The sequence below is a fragment of the Canis aureus genome, chromosome 34 (genome assembly GCF_053574225.1).
Source record: "Canis aureus isolate CA01 chromosome 34, VMU_Caureus_v.1.0, whole genome shotgun sequence".
Lineage (NCBI taxonomy): Eukaryota > Metazoa > Chordata > Mammalia > Carnivora > Canidae > Canis > Canis aureus.
In genome coordinates this window covers 25,670,830-25,690,156 of record NC_135644.1, presented here as the reverse complement: position 1 = coordinate 25,690,156, position 19,327 = coordinate 25,670,830, and the positions used below count along the sequence as shown (strand labels likewise).

Genomic DNA, 19,327 nt, shown 5'->3' with positions numbered 1-19,327 from the left:
TAGAACAACCAGGAATTACTCTTTATTTTTTTTAAAGATTTTATTTACCCATTTGAGAGAGAGAGAGCACAAGTGAGATAAAGCATGAGCAGGGAGGTGTGGCGGGAGAGAGAAGCAGAGAGAAAGGGAGCAGCTGACTCTCCACTGAGCAGGGAGCCCAAAGCAGGGCTCCATTCCAGGACCCTGGGATCATGACCTGAGCCAAAAGCAGATGCTTAACCAACTGAGCCACCCAGGCACCCCAGGAATTATTCTTTAAATGGTTAAAAATACAGCTGATCCTTGCACAAGGTAGAGGTAAGGGGTGCCAACTGTTCCTCCACGCCCTGCAGTTGAAAATCCACCTATAACTTTCCACTCCTCCCAAAACTTTACTAATAGCCTACTGCTGACTGGAAGCCTTAGTGACAACATCAACAGTCAATTAACACATATTTTGTATGTTGTCTATATCCTATACCACATTCTTACAATAAAATAAGCTAGAAAAAATGTTAAGAAAATCATAAGAGAAAGTACATTTATAGTACAATACTGTATTTATTGAAAAAAAATGTGTCCATAAGGGGACCACATAGTTCAAACCTATGTTGTTCAAGGGTCAACTGTATATCTCATAATTTTTTCTCTGCACCAATTATAAAAAAAATTCATAATGGTACTCAAAGCTCTTTGGAAAATTAGAAGCTGATTTAGTGACATCTACATTGTGCTTTAATCTTCTTATACAGCAGGGGGTGCTGTTTAGATTATACCCTGGGTTCCATCGCCAGAACAATATCCTTAGCCTTTAGTTGTCTTGAAATTTTAAGTTACTGTTGCCAAGGTGATTTTTGCTCATGAACTTGTGGTGGCTCAGTGAATGCTACAACTGCATTTAAGACAAAACATATTCTGTATTAATAAAAAAAGCAGAATGATATTGTCTTACATGAAACAAAATACAACAGGAGTCAGGCTCTATTAATCTTACAACTACAAAATAACATTATTTGGATATTAGAATGTTCTATTTTTGTAGAAGTAATTTTTTCTATATTAATATATCTAATATCAGAAGATGCTCCCAAATAATGTGTTATGATTAAAACTTAAATTTTGCTCTGAGAAAACATTTGCAACCTAATAAATTATATCATAAAATAATACTTTTAGAAGACTACACTTATTTTTTTTTAACAGATATTAACATTAAAACATAGGGATGCCTGGGTGGTTCAGCAGTTAGCGTCTGCCTTCAGCCCAGGGTGTGATCCTGCAGTCCCAGGACTGAGTCCTACATCGGGCTTCCTTCCTGGAGCCTGTTTCTCTCTCTGCCTATGTCTTTGCCTCTCTCTCTCTGGGTGTCTCTCATGAACAAATAAATAAATAAAAATCTTTTAAAAAAATTCAAATATAGTTTCAATATTATAAATCCAACTTTTAGTTTCTGTTTTAACAGGCAGGTAACAATGTGCAAATTTTCCATAATAAAAATTAATACACATCTGTAATACCTAAATTCTGACTTAATAAGCTGAACACCGTTTAGCACAGCTTTTCAAATTCTGCTGGCCAATCTATGTATAAATGATTTAAAGTAGTTATATGTCCATGTCTCAGTAATAAGGCGTGGTAACTGCAAGTATCTTTATTAATGTTAGTGAACTTCATGATACAACACAATAAGGGTTTTTCTCCCACAAGAACAAAATAGTATAAATACTATAATAATGCCTTGAACCTGAACTACCAGTGAACAAGATCTACTCACAGTCAGAAAAAGTCCAGATAGCCAATTAAAGAAAATAATTATAAGAAGTATGCTGAAGCATCTAATCTTTTTAAAATCAAGGAGACTGATTACTAGGATAGAACTCCACGAATGTTGCTTTTTGTGCACTGGAAAGAAAAAGGTCTTTAATCTTCCATTGCTTCCCAAACTTGTTGCAACATGTCTTCAAACTCTTGTCTCTAGTTCTTTAAAATCATAAGCATAATTTTACAGCATTGCAAAATCAGCCCCTAGTAATACAACCTGTAAGGTATGCTAATCATCAAAAATGGCAGCACATTCAAATAAGGGTTATGTGTGTATTTTAATGCTAGTAATGAATGAATGTAAAAACAAAATTGAACATCACCAAAATTACTGTAAATTAAAGAGATGCTCAGATTACTGGCTCACATATTAAAATTCTTAAATATATTCATCTTCAAATATTCTGGAACTCAAAATATATAAACTATAAACTTGAACTTTGATTAGAGAACAAATAATTCTATAGTTATTGGTGACAAAATATTTCCTGCAAATAATTTTCATTTCATTCCTGCAGTCTCAAAACTTTCTCAGTTAACCCCTACATTTTAATATTTTAAAAAGATGCACGTCGTGGAAATAATGTCTTTATTTTTATTTTTAAGCATGTATTTTGAGATTTTAGGATTCTCATGTGTTACAAAATTAGTAGAATCCGAACCTCCCCTATGTTAACATCTTACATGACAAAAAATAATTTTCAAACCAGGAAATTAATCTTGATTAATTAGCTAAAACTTAAAACTTATTCAGATCTTATCAGTTTTAGTTGCTGTATCTCCTTAATTTTCTCTTCTTTGTGACAGTTCCTCAGTCTTACCTCTCATGATCTTGATACACTGAAGAATATTGGTCCAATATTTTATAGAATATCTCTCAATATGGGGTTTGTCTGATGCTTTCTCATGATTAGAGAAGGTTATGCATCATAGAAGAAGCAAGACACCTTTCTCGGTGCAACATACCTGGGGTCCAAGATGTTGCTATGTGTACTGGTGATACTAACTTCAAACATTTGATTAAGTTGTAATCTGCTTAGGGTCTATGTAAAGTTACTATTTTCCCTTCAAACAGGGTTTTTGTTGTTGTTGTTTGTTGTTATTAGAAAACAAGTCATTAAAAGCCTAAGTAACCTTGGGAATGAAAAGTGCTACTCTCTAACACTGGGCATGGAAACAGCTTTTAATTCAGTTTAGCAAATGACTCTTGGTAAAGATAGGAGCAGTGCCTCTTTCGTAATAAGCATTTTTGTTAGACCAGTGAAAGGATTTAGAGTTCATGGATAAAAATGGTAAAAATATATAATATTTTATATATTTTTTTTATCTTCAAATGCAGCTTTACTTTAATAATGAAATAGAAAAAAGATAACTAAAAAAATAATCAAATTCTAAATTCTTACCTGTTTCAATAAATAAAAATTATTACAATAAGTAAAAATTATTAAAAATTACCTTGAAAAACATACGGGGTATATTAATTTGCTGGGGATGCCATAATGAAGTATCACACTGATTGGCTTAGAACACAATGTATTATCTCACAATTCCAGAGGTTCAAAGTCTGAAATCAAAGAGTTGACAGGGCCATGCTCCCTCTGAAGGTACTAAGAAAGGATCTGTTGTTCCATGCTTCTCTCTTAGCTTTTGGTAACCTCAGGTGTTCTTCCTATGTCCTCACCATGGGCTTCTCTGTGCATGTCTCTGTGTCCAAGTTTCTGCTTTTATAAGGAAACCAGTAATACTGGTTTAAAACTCACCCTAATAATTCATCATAACTTGATCCTCTGTAAGGACTCTATATCCAAATAGGTCACATTCAGAGATACTGGGAGTTAGGACTCCAGTATATCTTTTTTTGGAAGAAAATAAAATTTAATCTATAATATTGGGTTTATTTTTATGAGTACTTAAACTGATTTGAAGGCATTACTTTTCTGTAGTAATTTACAGTTAAAATTCTACATTAAAATTATAAAGTTCTACTCATAAAAGTCAAAGTAAAATATTTCAAAAATAAACCCCCTGAGTGGGAGGAAGGCTATATACAGCTGAACATTTGAAATTTATAGATATCTACACTATAGACAAATCAACTAAAATGTAATAGTTACTCATACTATAACATAAATACTAAAGGAAACTGGAATGAAACCTTGGCTTTATTCTTAAACCCATAATCATAGACCTGTCTCATTTTCTTGATGATTCTCTAGTGGTTGTAAATTTAAGCAGTGGTTAGCTTTTAAATAAGAAGTTCTAATAAAATAATAATTTTGGACTTGCAGGGTTTTATTTATTCATTCCCTTTTCAGTGAGGTCGATTGATCCTTTAAGATTCCTTACCATAGGCTTACCAATGCCCATTCCTCACTAAAATCTGCATAGTCATTTGGTACTACCGGAACAAAATATAGCATGGCCTAGAAAACTTATTAAAGATACTTTATTTTATCTAATTTTCAAATCCAAGTCCTACAAGTTCATCTCCTTCCTTTCTTCAAAAATTACTTCTTGGGCATATATTTTGTGCCAGGTACTGACTGGATATATGCTTATAAAAGAAAGCAGATATAGCTCCCATCCTTTATATGTAGAAAAAGGGACAAATAACCAAAATAACACCAAATGTATAATTATATATTGTGAAGAGTATGATGGAGGAAATTATTAGGGACAAAAATATACAATAGTAGAACAATTACCTAGACACTACAGAAAGAAGAGAATTCTCCAATCAACGTCTCAGGACATTTAACCTGAGAACAAGCTTAAGAAAAAAAATCAGGGCAGCCCCCGTGGCGCGGTGGTTTAGCTCCGCCTGCAGCCTGGGATGTGATCCTGGAGACCCGGGATCGAGTCCCATGTTAGGCTTCCTGCATGGAGCCTGCTTCTCCCTCTGCCTGTGTCTCTGCTTCTCTCTCTGTTTGTGTGTCTCTATGAATAAATAAATAAAATCTTTAAAAAAAAAAAAAAAAAGAAAAATTCAGCCACATGAAGATCTTCCAGACAGAGGGAGGGCATGTTTGAGATCCTGATTTGGGAAAGAATGTTTTATATCTGAAGAAGTGAAAGGCCAGGGAGTCTGAACAATAATGGGACCAGAATTAGAACAGTACCAGATAAATCTTAAGTAGGCCAAGATTAGATCATGGAGGGTGCATCAGGTCAAAAGGTACCAAACACCCAATTCAAAATGGCTAAGTGAAAAGATGAATGTATTAATTCATATAACTTAAAAACTTTTGGAAAGGCTCACTTTAGATAAGGAAGACTGATTCAAAGTCTACCAGTACTTAATTTCTTTTTCTTCTCTTGGCTCCATGTCCTCAAATGAGTCCTTTCTCCTAGGTTTGTGGGACAAAAGGCTAACCTTTCTCACCAATAAAAATCCCAGAATATAATTTCTTTGTCTTTGATTAGTCTGACTTACATCATGTGCCCAATCACTACTGCCTAGGAAATAAGATATTTGGATTGTCTAGACTGAGTCATATACCACTCCTGGGGTCTTAAGTGAAAATTTTTTTAAAGTGATTTGTTTGTGGGGGACAACTTCAGGTAATATTGTAGTAGTAGTGTAGAGGTCATATTAACTATCCATAGAAAATAATTATAAAAACTGGATATAAAACGACATCAGGAAATTTAAAGGGGGAAATTCTGGCAGTGAGCAAACCATAGAAAGAATGAGGCTCAAATTCAGATCTTAAACTATCTAAATGCCTAGCTACAAGTACACTGTGCATGTATGGGGAAGGACCCCAGGGGCCCCGCAGAACAGCTAGTAGAGAACATAGAAAAATCTATTCTTGAAAGCCAGAGGTACGCACGGCATATCAGTTGAGTTTTATATATTTCTTAATTGAGTACATTCCTTCACTATGATTAGCTTGGACAGCAGAAAGCCTGAAATGTCAGAGTACAGAGTCCAAAGCTGGCGGAGCAGCTGGAAAGTAGAGGGTAATCTTAGGAACAAGGAAACCAGAGAGAATAAGACTCATCTGGCCGAAGTACTTGGCTGACCTGACAATTTTCACAGGCACGGAGGAGACACACAGGGCAACAGTCTAAAAATTCAACAGTGGAAAGCCAAAAAAACAGGGAACAGATCATCGTCGGTATGTTTTTTTATTACAATGACACTAAAATGGACATCAATTTTAAAAAATAAAAATGTCAATTTATTGACTTCTAAATAACCCATAGGTCAAAAAATTCACAAAGGAAAATAGAAATTATTTTCACTAGGTGGGATTCTTGTGTGGCTTAGTGGCTGAGCATCCGCCTTTGGCTCGGGTCATGATCCCGGGGTCCTGGGATCGAGTCCTTTAACAGGCTCCTCGCAGGGAGCCTGTTTCTCCCCCTCTATGTCTCTCATGAATAAATAAATAAAATCTTAAAAAAAATTATTTTCACTAGAATGATAATGAAAACAAATCAAAGTTTGTGGGATAGAGCTATTAAAGTACTTAACAGGAAAATTTATACCAGTAAATGCATATATTTATAAGAAAAAGGTCTTATATAAATTATCTAAGTTTTCCCTTCAATAAATCACACACACAAAAAAAAAATCACACTCCTAGAAAAACAGGGAGATAATAAAGGATAGAAATCAAGAAAACAGAAAACTGAGAAAAATCAATGAAAAAGCTACTCAAAAGGATTAATATTAATAAACCTCAAATATATTGATAAACTTCTAGTCACAAAGAAAAAAGGGCACAAATTATTTTTTAAAAAGATTTTATTTATTTATTCATGAGAGACACATAGAGAGATAAAGAGAGAGAGAGGCAGAGACATAGAGGGAGAAGCAGGCTCCTTGCAGGAAGCCCCATGTGGGACTCCATTTCAGAACTCCAGGATCACGCCCTGAGCCAAAGGCAGACGCTCAACCACTGAGCCACCCACGCATCCCATGGGGTACAAATTATTTGGACCAATAATGTGCTCATAAATTCAATGATTTAGATGGAATGGATAAATTCCTTGAAACACAAATTCCAAGGCTCACTAAAGAAGAAAAAGATAACCTGATCAGTTTTACATTGATATTTAAAAAGTTGAACTCATGTTTCAGTATCTTCCAACAACAGTTAAAACAACACCACCCAAACCTTAGAAACCTAGATGACTTCACTGGTGGATTCTATCAAAAATTAAAGGAAGAAATAATACCAGGTTGATACAGACTTTTCCCCAAAACAGGTTTTCAAGAAGGAGAAAGAGGTCAACTATGTCATTTCTGACAAATCTCAAAAGAGATTTGTTTTGTTTCTTCAAGATTTTATTTATTTATTTGAGAGAGAGAGCAAGCACAAGCACAAGTTGGAGAGATGCAGAGGGAGAGAGAGGGAAAGGGAAAAGCAGACTCCCTACTGAGCACTGAGCCTGACTAGGGGCTGGATCCCAGGACCCTGAGATAATGACCTGAGCTGAAGTCAGATGCCTAACCAACTGAGCCACCTAGGCACCCTTCAAAAGAGATTTGTACTAAGTATACATGAGCTATTAAATGTTCTGAAGAAAAATACTGCTGAAACTGTAACAAAGCTCATCTATATGTATCAGGAGTTTATTACACTTCACTGGTTGGGAGATAGGCAGAGGACCTATCACTAGGTAAGTTCAAGTGGATAAGTAATTGGCTCATTTAGCATTTGTTCTAACCTCCTTTCAGTGTACTTTCCTGCGATGCAGAAGCTGGGCAGCTAAAAACTACATTTATCAGTCTCTTGTACAGCCAGGATTCTGGATATAATTTAGATTCTGACAATCAGAGGTATTTGGAAAGAATTAAAAACTGAGTTAAGTTGGCAGATTAGTAGCACATGAGGTATGCTTTTTTGCTGGTGCAGCTCTAGCAGGCAACACAGACCAATCTTGGAGGCTGTTATGATAGTGGTTCCTGACTACTGGATTGCAGCTAATGTGGTATGACCCATGGAGTCATCAGTTGGAACAGTGGTGTCCTGACTGAACCAGAGTGTTCCTTAAGCAGGCCAATTCAATAGTTAATGCCTTGAAATCATTTGCGGGGATGAGGGACCGGCTCCTCAATAATTTCATAAGCACCTCTGTTCCCAGTATTAAATCTCTTTGGGCTTAAATTGCTTTAGTGGTCCATGTTATCATGAGCTGAACTGACAAATCAACCAACAACCCCACTGGTCACAGGTCCAAAATCAAAAAGCCAATTCAGTCTATCACAACCGGCCTGATATCTGATAACCATAAACTTTTCAAAGTAATACTAAAGGAAAGTAAAATCCTTAAAAACATAGATGTATGACCTTGAAGGTAAAAGAGTTCTTAAGACAAAAAGGATAAGCATAAATAAAAATACTGATAAATCTGACTACATTAAAATTGGAAGTTCTGTTAACCAAAAGACAATTTAGAATAAAAGACACACTACAGACTGGGAAAAGATATCTCCCACAAATATAACTGACAAAAGGACCAGCATCCAAAATATAAAATACTCATGAATCTATAAGAAAAAGATATACCAACCAATAGAAACATGTCCCAAAGCCTTAGATAATCACTTAAAAAAAGAAGAAATCCAAAAGGCTAAAAAAAATTAAAAGGAACCTTAATGAGACATTACTTTATATATAGCATTGACAAAAATCAAAAAGGCTGGCCAATGAGAAGTGTTAGTTAGCATGGATGACAAGCATCAGGAATTTTAATACACAGCTGGTGGAAAAATAAATTAGTACTACTTGTAAAGTTGAAGACATTTTCAAAAATGTGTGCTTATGTGCACTGGAATCCATGTTTAATGGTCATAACAATGGCAAAAACAACTCAAATATCCACCAACACCAGTGTGGATACATAAATGGATGTATATTCCATTAAATACAGCATGCAAAAAGATAACTGAGCCTTTTAGCCTTTAAAACTTCCTCCTCCACATTTCTCATTACATCACTCCTGACCCAGTTATTCAAGTCATGTCAGGGCTGCTCTCTCTCTCTAACCATTGCCTTGCCAAATTTGAGTAGTCATTATATCCCATAAGATTCTACTCCCTAAATATCTCTGCAACTTCTTTCTCCATCTCCAGTAACTCCTTAATTTTGGTCCATATAATTTCCCACCCAGATAAATAAAAGTATTTGTCTCTAGTCTCATTCCCATTGTAAACTGATGTTTGACACGATGCTCAAGCTTTCATTTTCAAAGCTGTGCGATCATATAAAACCCTTCCACTTGGATGAAGTGTAAATAAAAATAATGGTTATAATTTACTAAGTCCTTACTAATATGTCAGGCATTATTTTGTTTATCCTTATAGTGCTGAAAAATGGGTAGAATTATATCCATTTTATAGATGAGGCAACTAAAGCTCAGAGAGGATTAAGAAATTTATCAAAATTCACATTGTTAATACGCAGATAAACCAAGATTCAATTTCAAGATATTTCAGTTGCAAAATCTTTAATCAATAGTTTATTTTGCCTAAATTCCTAAGCATCACACATGAAGTTCTAAATAATCTGACATAGGCTAATGCCTATTCTCCAGCTTGACCTCCCATCCCTCTGGTTCCACTTAGCCATAGTAGATATTGCCTATCCATGCTCTTCTTCCTTAATAACTCTATTTTCTTCAGGATGGCAATCTGTTCAGCAAAAAACTAGTTTTCCTGAACTTCCTTGAAGCCGAGATTATCATTCCGACAAAAGAGATGTAAGTGGAAATCTCTGGATGGGGTTTCTGGGAAAGCTCCTTAATAGGGGTCAAAGTAAGCTGGCATGCAACTTTTGCTCCACCCCCACCCCACCTTCTTCCTTCCTGGAAAATAGTGCTGTATGTGGATCAGCTCTCTTACAGTCACCGGATACACATGTGAGCATGAAAGTCCCATAATCTAGAAGACAGAATATAAAATTAGGAGCCCAGGTCTATGATGGCATTACCCACTCCAAAACTGCCTTTCTATTAGCTTATGTGTTTAATTGCCATGTTTTCCTATTCATAGTTAAGCATTGTCAGAACTAACACATACCCTAAATTGAGGGCTTTACTGGTTAACTTGCAATTTCCTCAATATACTATGATTTGGCATCTGTAGAGGGAGGTGGCCTGTAATTAAGATGCATGTGTAAATCGGCCTCTTTAATTTTTCTAAGAAAAGTCGGCATACTCAGGCTTTAGCCAGAGAAGTTTTAAACAGCCTCTATGTTTTATATATTCAGCATTTTTATAAGCCTTTGTTTGAAGGTTCTGCCCTCAAAAATGGGTTGAAAACCAGTGGTCTGGGATGCCTGGGTGGCTCAGCGGTTAAGCGTCTGCCTTCAGTTCAGGGCGTGATCCTGGAGTCCTGGGATCGAGTCCCACGTCGGGCTCCCTGCATGGAGTCTGCTCCTCCCTCTGCCTGTGTCTCTGCCTCTCTCTCTGTGTCTCTCACGAATAAATAAATAAAACCATTTTTTAAAAAATGAAAACAAAAAAAAAAAAAGAAAAAGAAAACTAGTAGTCTATGACACAATTTAACTATCACTGAAATTTCTCAAAGTTCTCTCTTTGTATTAGGTCAATGACCACAAATTTCAAACAAATTTGATAAGGTTTAATTGTGGAACTATTATTCTTTTAACTTTCATTCAGAACCAATATGTGGAATACTGTAAATATCTGTGAAACTGGCATATGGGATACTGTCCATTATTTGGCTTTTTATACAAAGGTTCTGGTGACATTTCCTATACTATTCAGGGCCAGAAAAAAAGTTTCGTTTTCTTCTGAGGAACTGATATGCTTACTAGCAGTGGTGTGTGAGTCATACAAACCATTGTTTTCTTTTATTCTTAGTGGCTAATTTGGTAAGTTTTTTTTTGTTCAATAACATTGGCTTTCTTTAGCTAACACCTCTTCACTTTTTAAAACCTACATTTTGATATTTTAGTTACTTTTTGTTTATTGTACCAATACATTTACTGAAAGCTATCCCGAATTATTTTTTTAGAAGTAGGCAAGTTATTTTGTAAAAATCATAACTTAAAGGGGGAAGAAATATTACTCTTCTGATAAAAACAACAAAACCCATATGCAGATAGCCTTAGATCAATCAATCATTACTGAAATGTTGTTTTCTATCCTAGTTACCATAATAAAATTAAAGGTGTGTAAAATGCAATTCTCCCAGGTCTCTGCATGTTATTGCTGGGTAGGCTAAGAACGCAAAGCCGAGACCACCCTATAAGGAGGCTGTTTCTCAGGAATGCATTTGTAAGGAGCAACCCTAAAGGATGAAGCAACATCTTAAAGATGAAGAGTGGGTATGCTTCTATTTTTATGAAAGCAATGGATTCCCCAAGTTCAGTATTCTTCAGCTGTGACACAAATCCACTGCATTTATAAAATTCAACTGGGGCACTGTGTTGCCTCTGTGGGACTTGGGAGGTGTGGGGAGCCAATGCCAACATGATATTTGTGTTATTTGCTATGACGGTGAGTAATAAAACTTCTGACCCAGGAGTTTCATGTCTTCTGCCAGCATCCATAATAGTGACAGACTAACTTGTAGGTAGGCTTAATCCCAAGCCCTGACATAGTATTCTCTTAAAAAAATTAGTTGATCATTCAAAGTTTGAAAGCAGGTTTGAATTACATCCTTTGTAACTCAGAATTCCTATAGACATACCATTAATGAAGATGACAGAGAAAGGCCAATTAAAATAACTGTTTAAGACAACAGAATGTCCTCAAAGGAGCCACTAAAGAACTGTTGAGGTTTTGACATTTTAAAGATGAAAACTGTTCTTGTTGTCTCTTACATCAAACAAATTGAGGAGATTTAACTTGTTTATTAAGACAAAGAGTTCAGGTCCATTAACACTTTGCGATCTTTTTTGTAAAGGAAGAGAATTATCAGAATGAATGTGCCAAAAAGAATGAGTCAAATAAGAGAAGACGGGAAAATATGATACATAGAGCTTTGTGGGACAACTGAGTATTCTCTTAAGCAACTTATCAATTGGAAGCTAATATAAAATTTAAGCATAAATCATAACACTGTGAAAGTTAAAAACAAAAACAAAGCATTTTCTTAGGAAGTTTAAAAAACTCATGCTATATATACTGAAAGTATAATGTGTTAATAACTGATATACTCCTGAATAAACACAGAAATAAAATATGCTTCCATTCTTAACATAAAAAGTCTAGAATTTTTTCAGTTGGTAAATAAATGACAAAAATGAATTCCTTTCTAGACAAGGAAATTTCTGATGCCACTCAGCAACTCGGCATACTCCACCCCTTTTGCAACTTCCAACTACTACTAACAAAAAATAGTGCCTAATATGTGACTAATCAAAGTTGTAAGCAATTCATGTGTCACTAATTTAGAAAAATGAGAAATTGGTAACAGCAAAGTATCCAGAAAACTCAAGAATGCTACTGAAATCTTCAATATTAAAAAAAAAATTCTCTAGAAACATTATATAAAGACTAACTCAGAAGTAAATACAAAGTTACATAGCAGATTGGAAGATCCACTGAAATGAATTGTCAACAAAGAGAAGAAGAATTATAAAAAGCAGGGGAAAATAATTACAAAGGTACAATTGTGTGCAATCATTTAGACAAACTTAAGATAAAATAGCATCACTATTTTTGAACACAGCATATCATCAAAGGTATTCATCATTTCATATATAAGGGAAGTGTGCATGAAGTTGTACAAGGATTCAACCAAGACTGCACAGAGTGCAGGAGAACAGGGATTTTATTTATTTTATTTTATTTTATTTTAATTTTATTTTATTTTATTTTATTTATTTTATTTTATTTTAATAAAAGATTTTTTCCTAGTTATTTTATAATCACCGATTTTAGAGAAAATTATTCTGATAAATCAATGACAAAATGACATTCTTCTTGTCATTCCACTGATTAAAAAGAATAACTGAACATATATATGTTTGATAATTTACTAAGGTATTTTGTCAACAAACATTCCATATATATGCATTTCATTTATCCAAAATTTTAAATCTAATTTTAAAAAAGTGAGATATCATTTAGTTCTACTGCTTATAAACATGAAATAATCTATAAGACAAAAATATTTAAGGTTAGAAAGCTTCCTACTGATAAAGGAATAAGTTAATCACACTTAACGTGTTTTCTTTTTTCAAAAAAATAAAAATAAAAAAGGATGTATTCTATCAAACCTGTGTTTGGGCAAAGAGTGATTTTGGGCAGTAATTAAAAATACCTTCTACATAATAAAATTTATGATATTTTCACTTCTGAAATAAAACTCTTATTATTGTCTTTTTAGCAATCTAAACTTTGTTCATGTTGAAAAGAAACTTGTCAGGCTATTAATTTTTAAAATATTTTCCATTGAGTAAATGATCTCCTTTAGTAAACATCTATGAACTGGGGTAGTTGCAGTTTGGAGAAGGATATTTCAAATACCAGAAGCACATTTAGAATAAAAGGTCCATAGCATTGGTACCTAATCTTACCACCAAGGACTCCTTTGTATTTCTTCACTCCCTCATGGGCCTATTGTTTTAAACATTTTGTGTGTGCTCATTTATTAATTGAAATGGTCAAATAAGATGTTACAATGAAACTCTCAAAGAGAACTCTAATAAGCATGAAAAGTGCAACCTCAGTGTTCTGGTAAAATCCAGAAAAAGCACAAACTGGATGTTTAACCTAGTTATTATTCAACAGGTCAACAGAGATAATGAAAACATTTTATTTAGAGTTCAATAAAACACTATGAATGTAAATTAGTAAATGGAAGGCATTCTAAAACTGAGTTAATAAAGGGTATTCACCACATGGGTTGATTGTAGAGCTAAGTGAAGCAGCTCCCGTGGAAAGGCCGCCTTTTGAAACTGATGAAGCCACAGAAGGTAGAGAAGATGAAGGTGTAGTAGAGGAGGCTGTTGAGGATGGTAACCGTTCTCCAGACTCCATGTCTATGAGAGGGAGAAAAATGTTAATTCTCAGTATTAGATAGTGGAATTATTCAAAGAATTAAATATATCTTATTATTAAAATAAGTCAAACATTTAAGCATACTTTTATAAAATATGAAATAATTTCAAAACGTGTTCTTCAGAAAGATAAAATATGGAATAAAAACAAGTATAATTTAAATCACAAATTTATGAAATGAGATTAATCTTAAGTATACCAAACCTTATTTTAATAGACTTGCATATAACATATTAGCTTCTTATTCTTCCTAAATCACCTCATCATCTATTCACTTACAACATAATACCCATATTATCTTAACAAATCAAGAAAACAACACCACATTTGCATCTCCTAATTCCAAGTCTGGTAAGTCTTAAGCATCCAAGAATCTGACCTGGTAATCTCTATCACAGCAAGCACTTCTCCCTCACCAAAAAGATAAATACATTTTAGAGTTGTTAGTAACATCAAGTTTGAACTATAGTTAAAATGGCTTTAGTATGACCCATTATAATGACTGAGCCACTTACATGTATCTTTATTTATCTGCTTAGCTATTTTAGGTACAATTTTACAATGGCCTTATTGCAAGTTTATATTGTCATTAAAAATCTACAGTAGAAATAGGTGAAGGCGATCAAAAGGTGCAAACTTCCAGTTTTAAAATATGTAAGTCATGGGAGGGGCACCTGCGTGGCTCTCAGTGGTTGAGCTCAGGGTGTGATCCTGGATCCAGGGATCGAGTCCCGCACTGGGTTCCCTGTGAGAAGCCTGTTTCTCCCTCTGTCCATGTCTCTGCATCTCTCTGTGTGTCTCTCATGAATAAATAAATAAAATCTTAAAAAAAAATAAAATAAAATAAGTCATGGGATATAATGTACAGCATGGTGACTGTTCTTAGTAATACTAGAGTGTTTACTTGAAAGCTGCTAAGAAAGTAGATCTTAAAAGTCCTCATCACTAGAAAAAAATTTGTAACTGTGTGATGATGGATGTTAAGTAGGCTTACTGTGATGATCATTTTGTAATATCCATATACTCTACCAGTGAAACTAATTTCGAATGTTATCCCAATAAATTTTTAAAATCTAGAATAGGTTATGCTTATTTTAATACTTTGCATACACTGATCCTACAGGTAGGCAAGAAAATCACGAAGTTAACAACTGCTTTAATAAGTACACAATTTACAGGAAGAAACAAAAAAAGATACTGCTCATTTACAACTGAACTTACGATCAACCACAAGTAAACTTTCACCATGAAATCTAACCATAAAAAAGGTTTCTGTATGGAATTCTACAAGCAAATCACATAATTACTTTATATTTTCTAAGAAAAATAGTTTGATTTAAAAATACTGGCCAATTAAAAAAAATAAATAAATAAAAATAAAAATAAAAATACTGGCCAATTAAAATAATGCTGGGTTAATATATAAATATTGATTTAATCCATATAGTATCTAGATGATTTTTCTCATAAGATCGATACATATAATAAAAGGTTATCTCAGATTGACACATAGCATCATTGGTAACCATTTAAGTAAGTTTCCCAATCATATATAGAACTGTTTTTTTTTCTTAAGATTTTATTTATTTATTCATGAGACAGAGAGAGAGAGAGAGAGAGAGAGAGAGAGAGAGAGAGAGAGGCAGAGATACAGGCAGAGGGAGAAGCAGGCTCCATGCAGGGAGCCTGATGTGGGACCCGATCCCAGGTCTCCAGGATCACACCCCGTGCCGAAGGCAGGCACTAAACCACTGAGCCACCCAGGGATCCCCCCCAATCATATATAAATTCAAAAACTTCTCTTCATATTCTGGCACCAGTGTCGATCATCTCTACAGATGATGATACTGCTAAAATGAGCATGTCCATATTCTTAAAGAACTTTTCTTTTTCTTCATCAGCATTCATCTTGGAAAAGTGTAGTTGATCCTGATGGTTACATGAAACTAATGCTTAAAGGGCAGGTTTTGGGTCATCAAACAGTCACCAATGAGCTTGGAGACGTGTGGCTGGTCTGTTGGCAAGGCCCATACTGACATTTTCTCCATTAATTGTTTTCACCAACAAGTCTCATTTCACTATATACAAAAAATATGCATCCTTTACCTAGGTAGAGTTTACAGAAAAAGGTTATTCTAAAAAATTTATAGCTGGTAACCTCACCATCTTAAAGAATTTTAAAATGTACTAATTAAGTGTAGTATTTTAAAAAATAATAAAAAGGTTTTTTTTAAGATTTTATTTTTATTTATTCATGAGAGACACAGACAGAGAGAGGCAGAGACACAGGCAGAAGGAGAAGCAGGCTCCATGCAGGAAGTTGGATGTAGGGTTAGATCCTGGGACCCCTGGATCACGCCCTGGTACAAAGCAAAGGCAGCGCTAAAGAGCCATCCAGGTGTCTCGGAAAGGTTTTTTTTTTTTTAATTTGCTTTTGTACTCCACAGCAAAAATAATTTGGTGATATAACATAGATAAGCACTTTAGCTGAGTACCTGGCATAAAAATATTCAATAAATAATAGTCATTACTCTTTTTGGGATAATAAATTATGAACCCTATGTATATTTCTTTCTGTCGTTATAACTTGATTCAGGACTAAAGCAAGTGAAACCCAGAAAGCAAAATGAGCAGTCTCTACATATCACTTATTGAAGATCTTTTCCAGGGAATAGTCATTAAAATGAAAAATATACATACATATACTTGGATCTTACAATCTACTTTTGAAATCTAGTCTGCAGAAATAAAAGTAGGTTCTTTATTATAACATTGCTTAAAAATAAAATTTAAACCTAACAATAAGGAAGAGTGGAACTATAGCTAGTAGTATAAGTTAGAAGCCTTTTTTTGTTTCAGTAAAAGTGGGATTCTGTCTTTTATTCTTGGTTCCTTTTGTTCATTTAAATGGAAAAGGGCGTAACTTTCTTTTTTTAAAAATATGCCTATGCAGCCATTTTCTATAGAAGTTCTATTATATATATTATTCATGTATTATTTTATTTTAACTAATTTGATCTTAGCAATGCAGAGATAGGTCCAGGAATGCTGCTAAACTTCTCCAACGCACAGAACATTCCCCGCAGAGAATTACCTGGCCCAAAACGTTAGTAGTGCTAAGGTTGAGAAATCCTGATCTAAAGTATCAAAAATTGTTATTACTTGGAATTCAATTAATTAAAACTTTCTATTAAGTAGTAATTCTATATAATTGTTATAAGATGATTCAAACTGATTTATTGACATTGTGATAAATGATAACATTATCATTATATTCAACCTATCATTTGTGTCAAACTCCATTATTTTACATTTTGTCCTAATTGTGTGAAACCGATAATATATGATATGTCATTAATACATATCAACATTTACTCAGACTGGATAGCATGAATTGACTATATTTTATTAAGATGATATTTACCAATAACAATTTGAGACTAGACAAAAATTGGAATTACCACAAACAACTTCTTTCTGCATGATGATTTTCCATACTCCATCCAAAAAATATTTAATGATCATACCATTCAAATTCAGGCATATCAAAGTGCCCTTTTGTTTGATCACAGAGTTTATGAACACTGACAGTTGCTAGGTGTAAACCTGAACAGGTGCTATTAGGGAAGGGCAAGACACGTTGGCTAACAAATACAAACGTGATCAGCTGCCCTTTGTTTTAGTTGCATGATTCTTTAGTGCTGAAAGCACAGCTACAGAATAAATTGAATATTCAGAAAGTAAACATAAAAACAGAGTTAGATATTTCTCCTAGAAGGTGTCTTGTCTTTATCTTTGCCAACAATACCAAAAGTTCTCTGTGGGAATTTAAAGCACAAAAGTAGATTTGGTGAAATTTTACTTCTCCTTCCAATGTAAACTCAAATGAATAACAATAATCAAGGACAATATCAGGAGGTAGTCACTATGCTGCTCCTTTTGGTTTAGTAGTACTACTAACAGTAGATTTACAAGTCCACTATGTTCTAAAAATTCTGAAAAAGGCTTTTATATAACTATTTCTTTAGATAACTCCCAGGCAGCTGAACCCTCAGACAAATAATATTTCAAGATTTTAAGTAGCAAAACAAAAACAAAAGCCAAGAAGACAAACGCTTTTCTGGTAAGGGATTTCATGACATAGGAGGTAAGGGAGAAACACCTTACTAGACATTAAACAAAATTATAGAATATGTTTGAAGGACAATCATTCTATTTACAAAACTTTTATTTACCTACATTTTCAAAAATGGTTACTTTCGCTGGGACACCTGCACCCCGATGTTTCTAGCAGCAATGGCCACGATAGCCAAACTGTGGAAGGAGCCTCGGTGTCCAACGAAAGATGAATGGATAAAGAAGATGTGGTTTATGTATACAATGGAATATTACTCAGCTATTAGAAATGACAAATACCCACCATTTGCTTCAACGTGGATGGAACTGGAGGGTATTATGCTGAGTGAAGTAAGTCAGTCGGAGAAGGACAAACATTATATGTTCTCATTCATTTGGGGAATATAAATAATAGTGAAAGGGAAAATAAGGGAAGGGAGAAGAAATGTGTGGGAAATATCAGAAAGGGAGACAGAACATAAAGACTGCTAACTCTGGGAAACGAACTAGGGGTGGTAGAAGGGGAGGAGGGCGGGGGGTGGGAGTGAATGGGTGACGGGCACTGGGTGTTATTCTGTATGTTAGTAAATTGAACACCAATAAAAAAATAAAATAAAATAAAATAAAATAAAAAAAAAAAAAAAAAAACTTAAAAAAAAAAAAAAATGGTTACTTTGAGTCATTTAGTATATGCAATTTAAATATAAATATAAATATATAAAATGAATCCATTTCCTTTGCTGCTTCACATATTTTAACACCACTGTAAAGAGTAACAATTACATACCCAAACACAAGTGGGCTGGCAGTCAGGTGCTCTGTGTTGCAGCCTGTGATCTGGAGCGTCTCAGACATACTAAATACTAGTTTCCTTATCTGAAAGATGATAGGTTTGAACAAAACTAACCCTCAAGTCACTATCAGAGTTAATCAACTTGATGGTAAAAACTGAAACAAAACCTTCACATTGCATTAAAATATTTAATAATTTGGGGTGCCTGAGTGGTTAAGTTAGTTAAGAGTCCAACTCCTGATTTCAGCTCAGGTCATAATCTTAGGGTCATGAGATTGAGCCCTGGTACTCAACAGGGAGTCTGCTTGAGATTCTCTCTACTGCTCTCCCTCTGCCCAACTCCACGACTCTCTAAAATAAATAAATAAAATTTAAAATATTAAACATCTTAATTCCACTCTTTGCTTATCCTCCCTTTCACTGGCCTGGTTCTATCTCCAAATGCTAAATTATAAATTTCTGCTAAATATTTTCAAGATATATTCATCTTATTTATACCTCAAGAAACTTGATAAGAAAATTATCCCCCCCCCCCAAAAAAAGAAAGAAAATTATCCAAGAGTAAAGCAGTGATTTTCACACTGTTCAGTAAATATCTATTCAGAGTATTATTTTCCATCCAAAGGATTAAAT

The 19,327-nt window shown here is 34.2% G+C and overlaps 1 protein-coding gene across 23 annotated transcripts in view; it reads right to left on the bottom strand.

The window, feature by feature from the left end:
* BAZ2B (bromodomain adjacent to zinc finger domain 2B) overlaps nt 1-19,327 on the bottom strand; it is a 294,178-nt gene that overhangs the window by 117,655 nt on the left and 157,196 nt on the right. For all 23 annotated transcript variants that reach the window (XM_077883356.1, XM_077883357.1, XM_077883359.1 and 20 more), the window contains one exon: nt 13,623-13,766. In XM_077883356.1, the coding sequence (XP_077739482.1) occupies nt 13,623-13,764 (142 nt within the window). In that variant the 5' untranslated portion in view covers nt 13,765-13,766. Of the gene's footprint in view, nt 1-13,622; nt 13,767-19,327 lie in introns of those variants that run through there.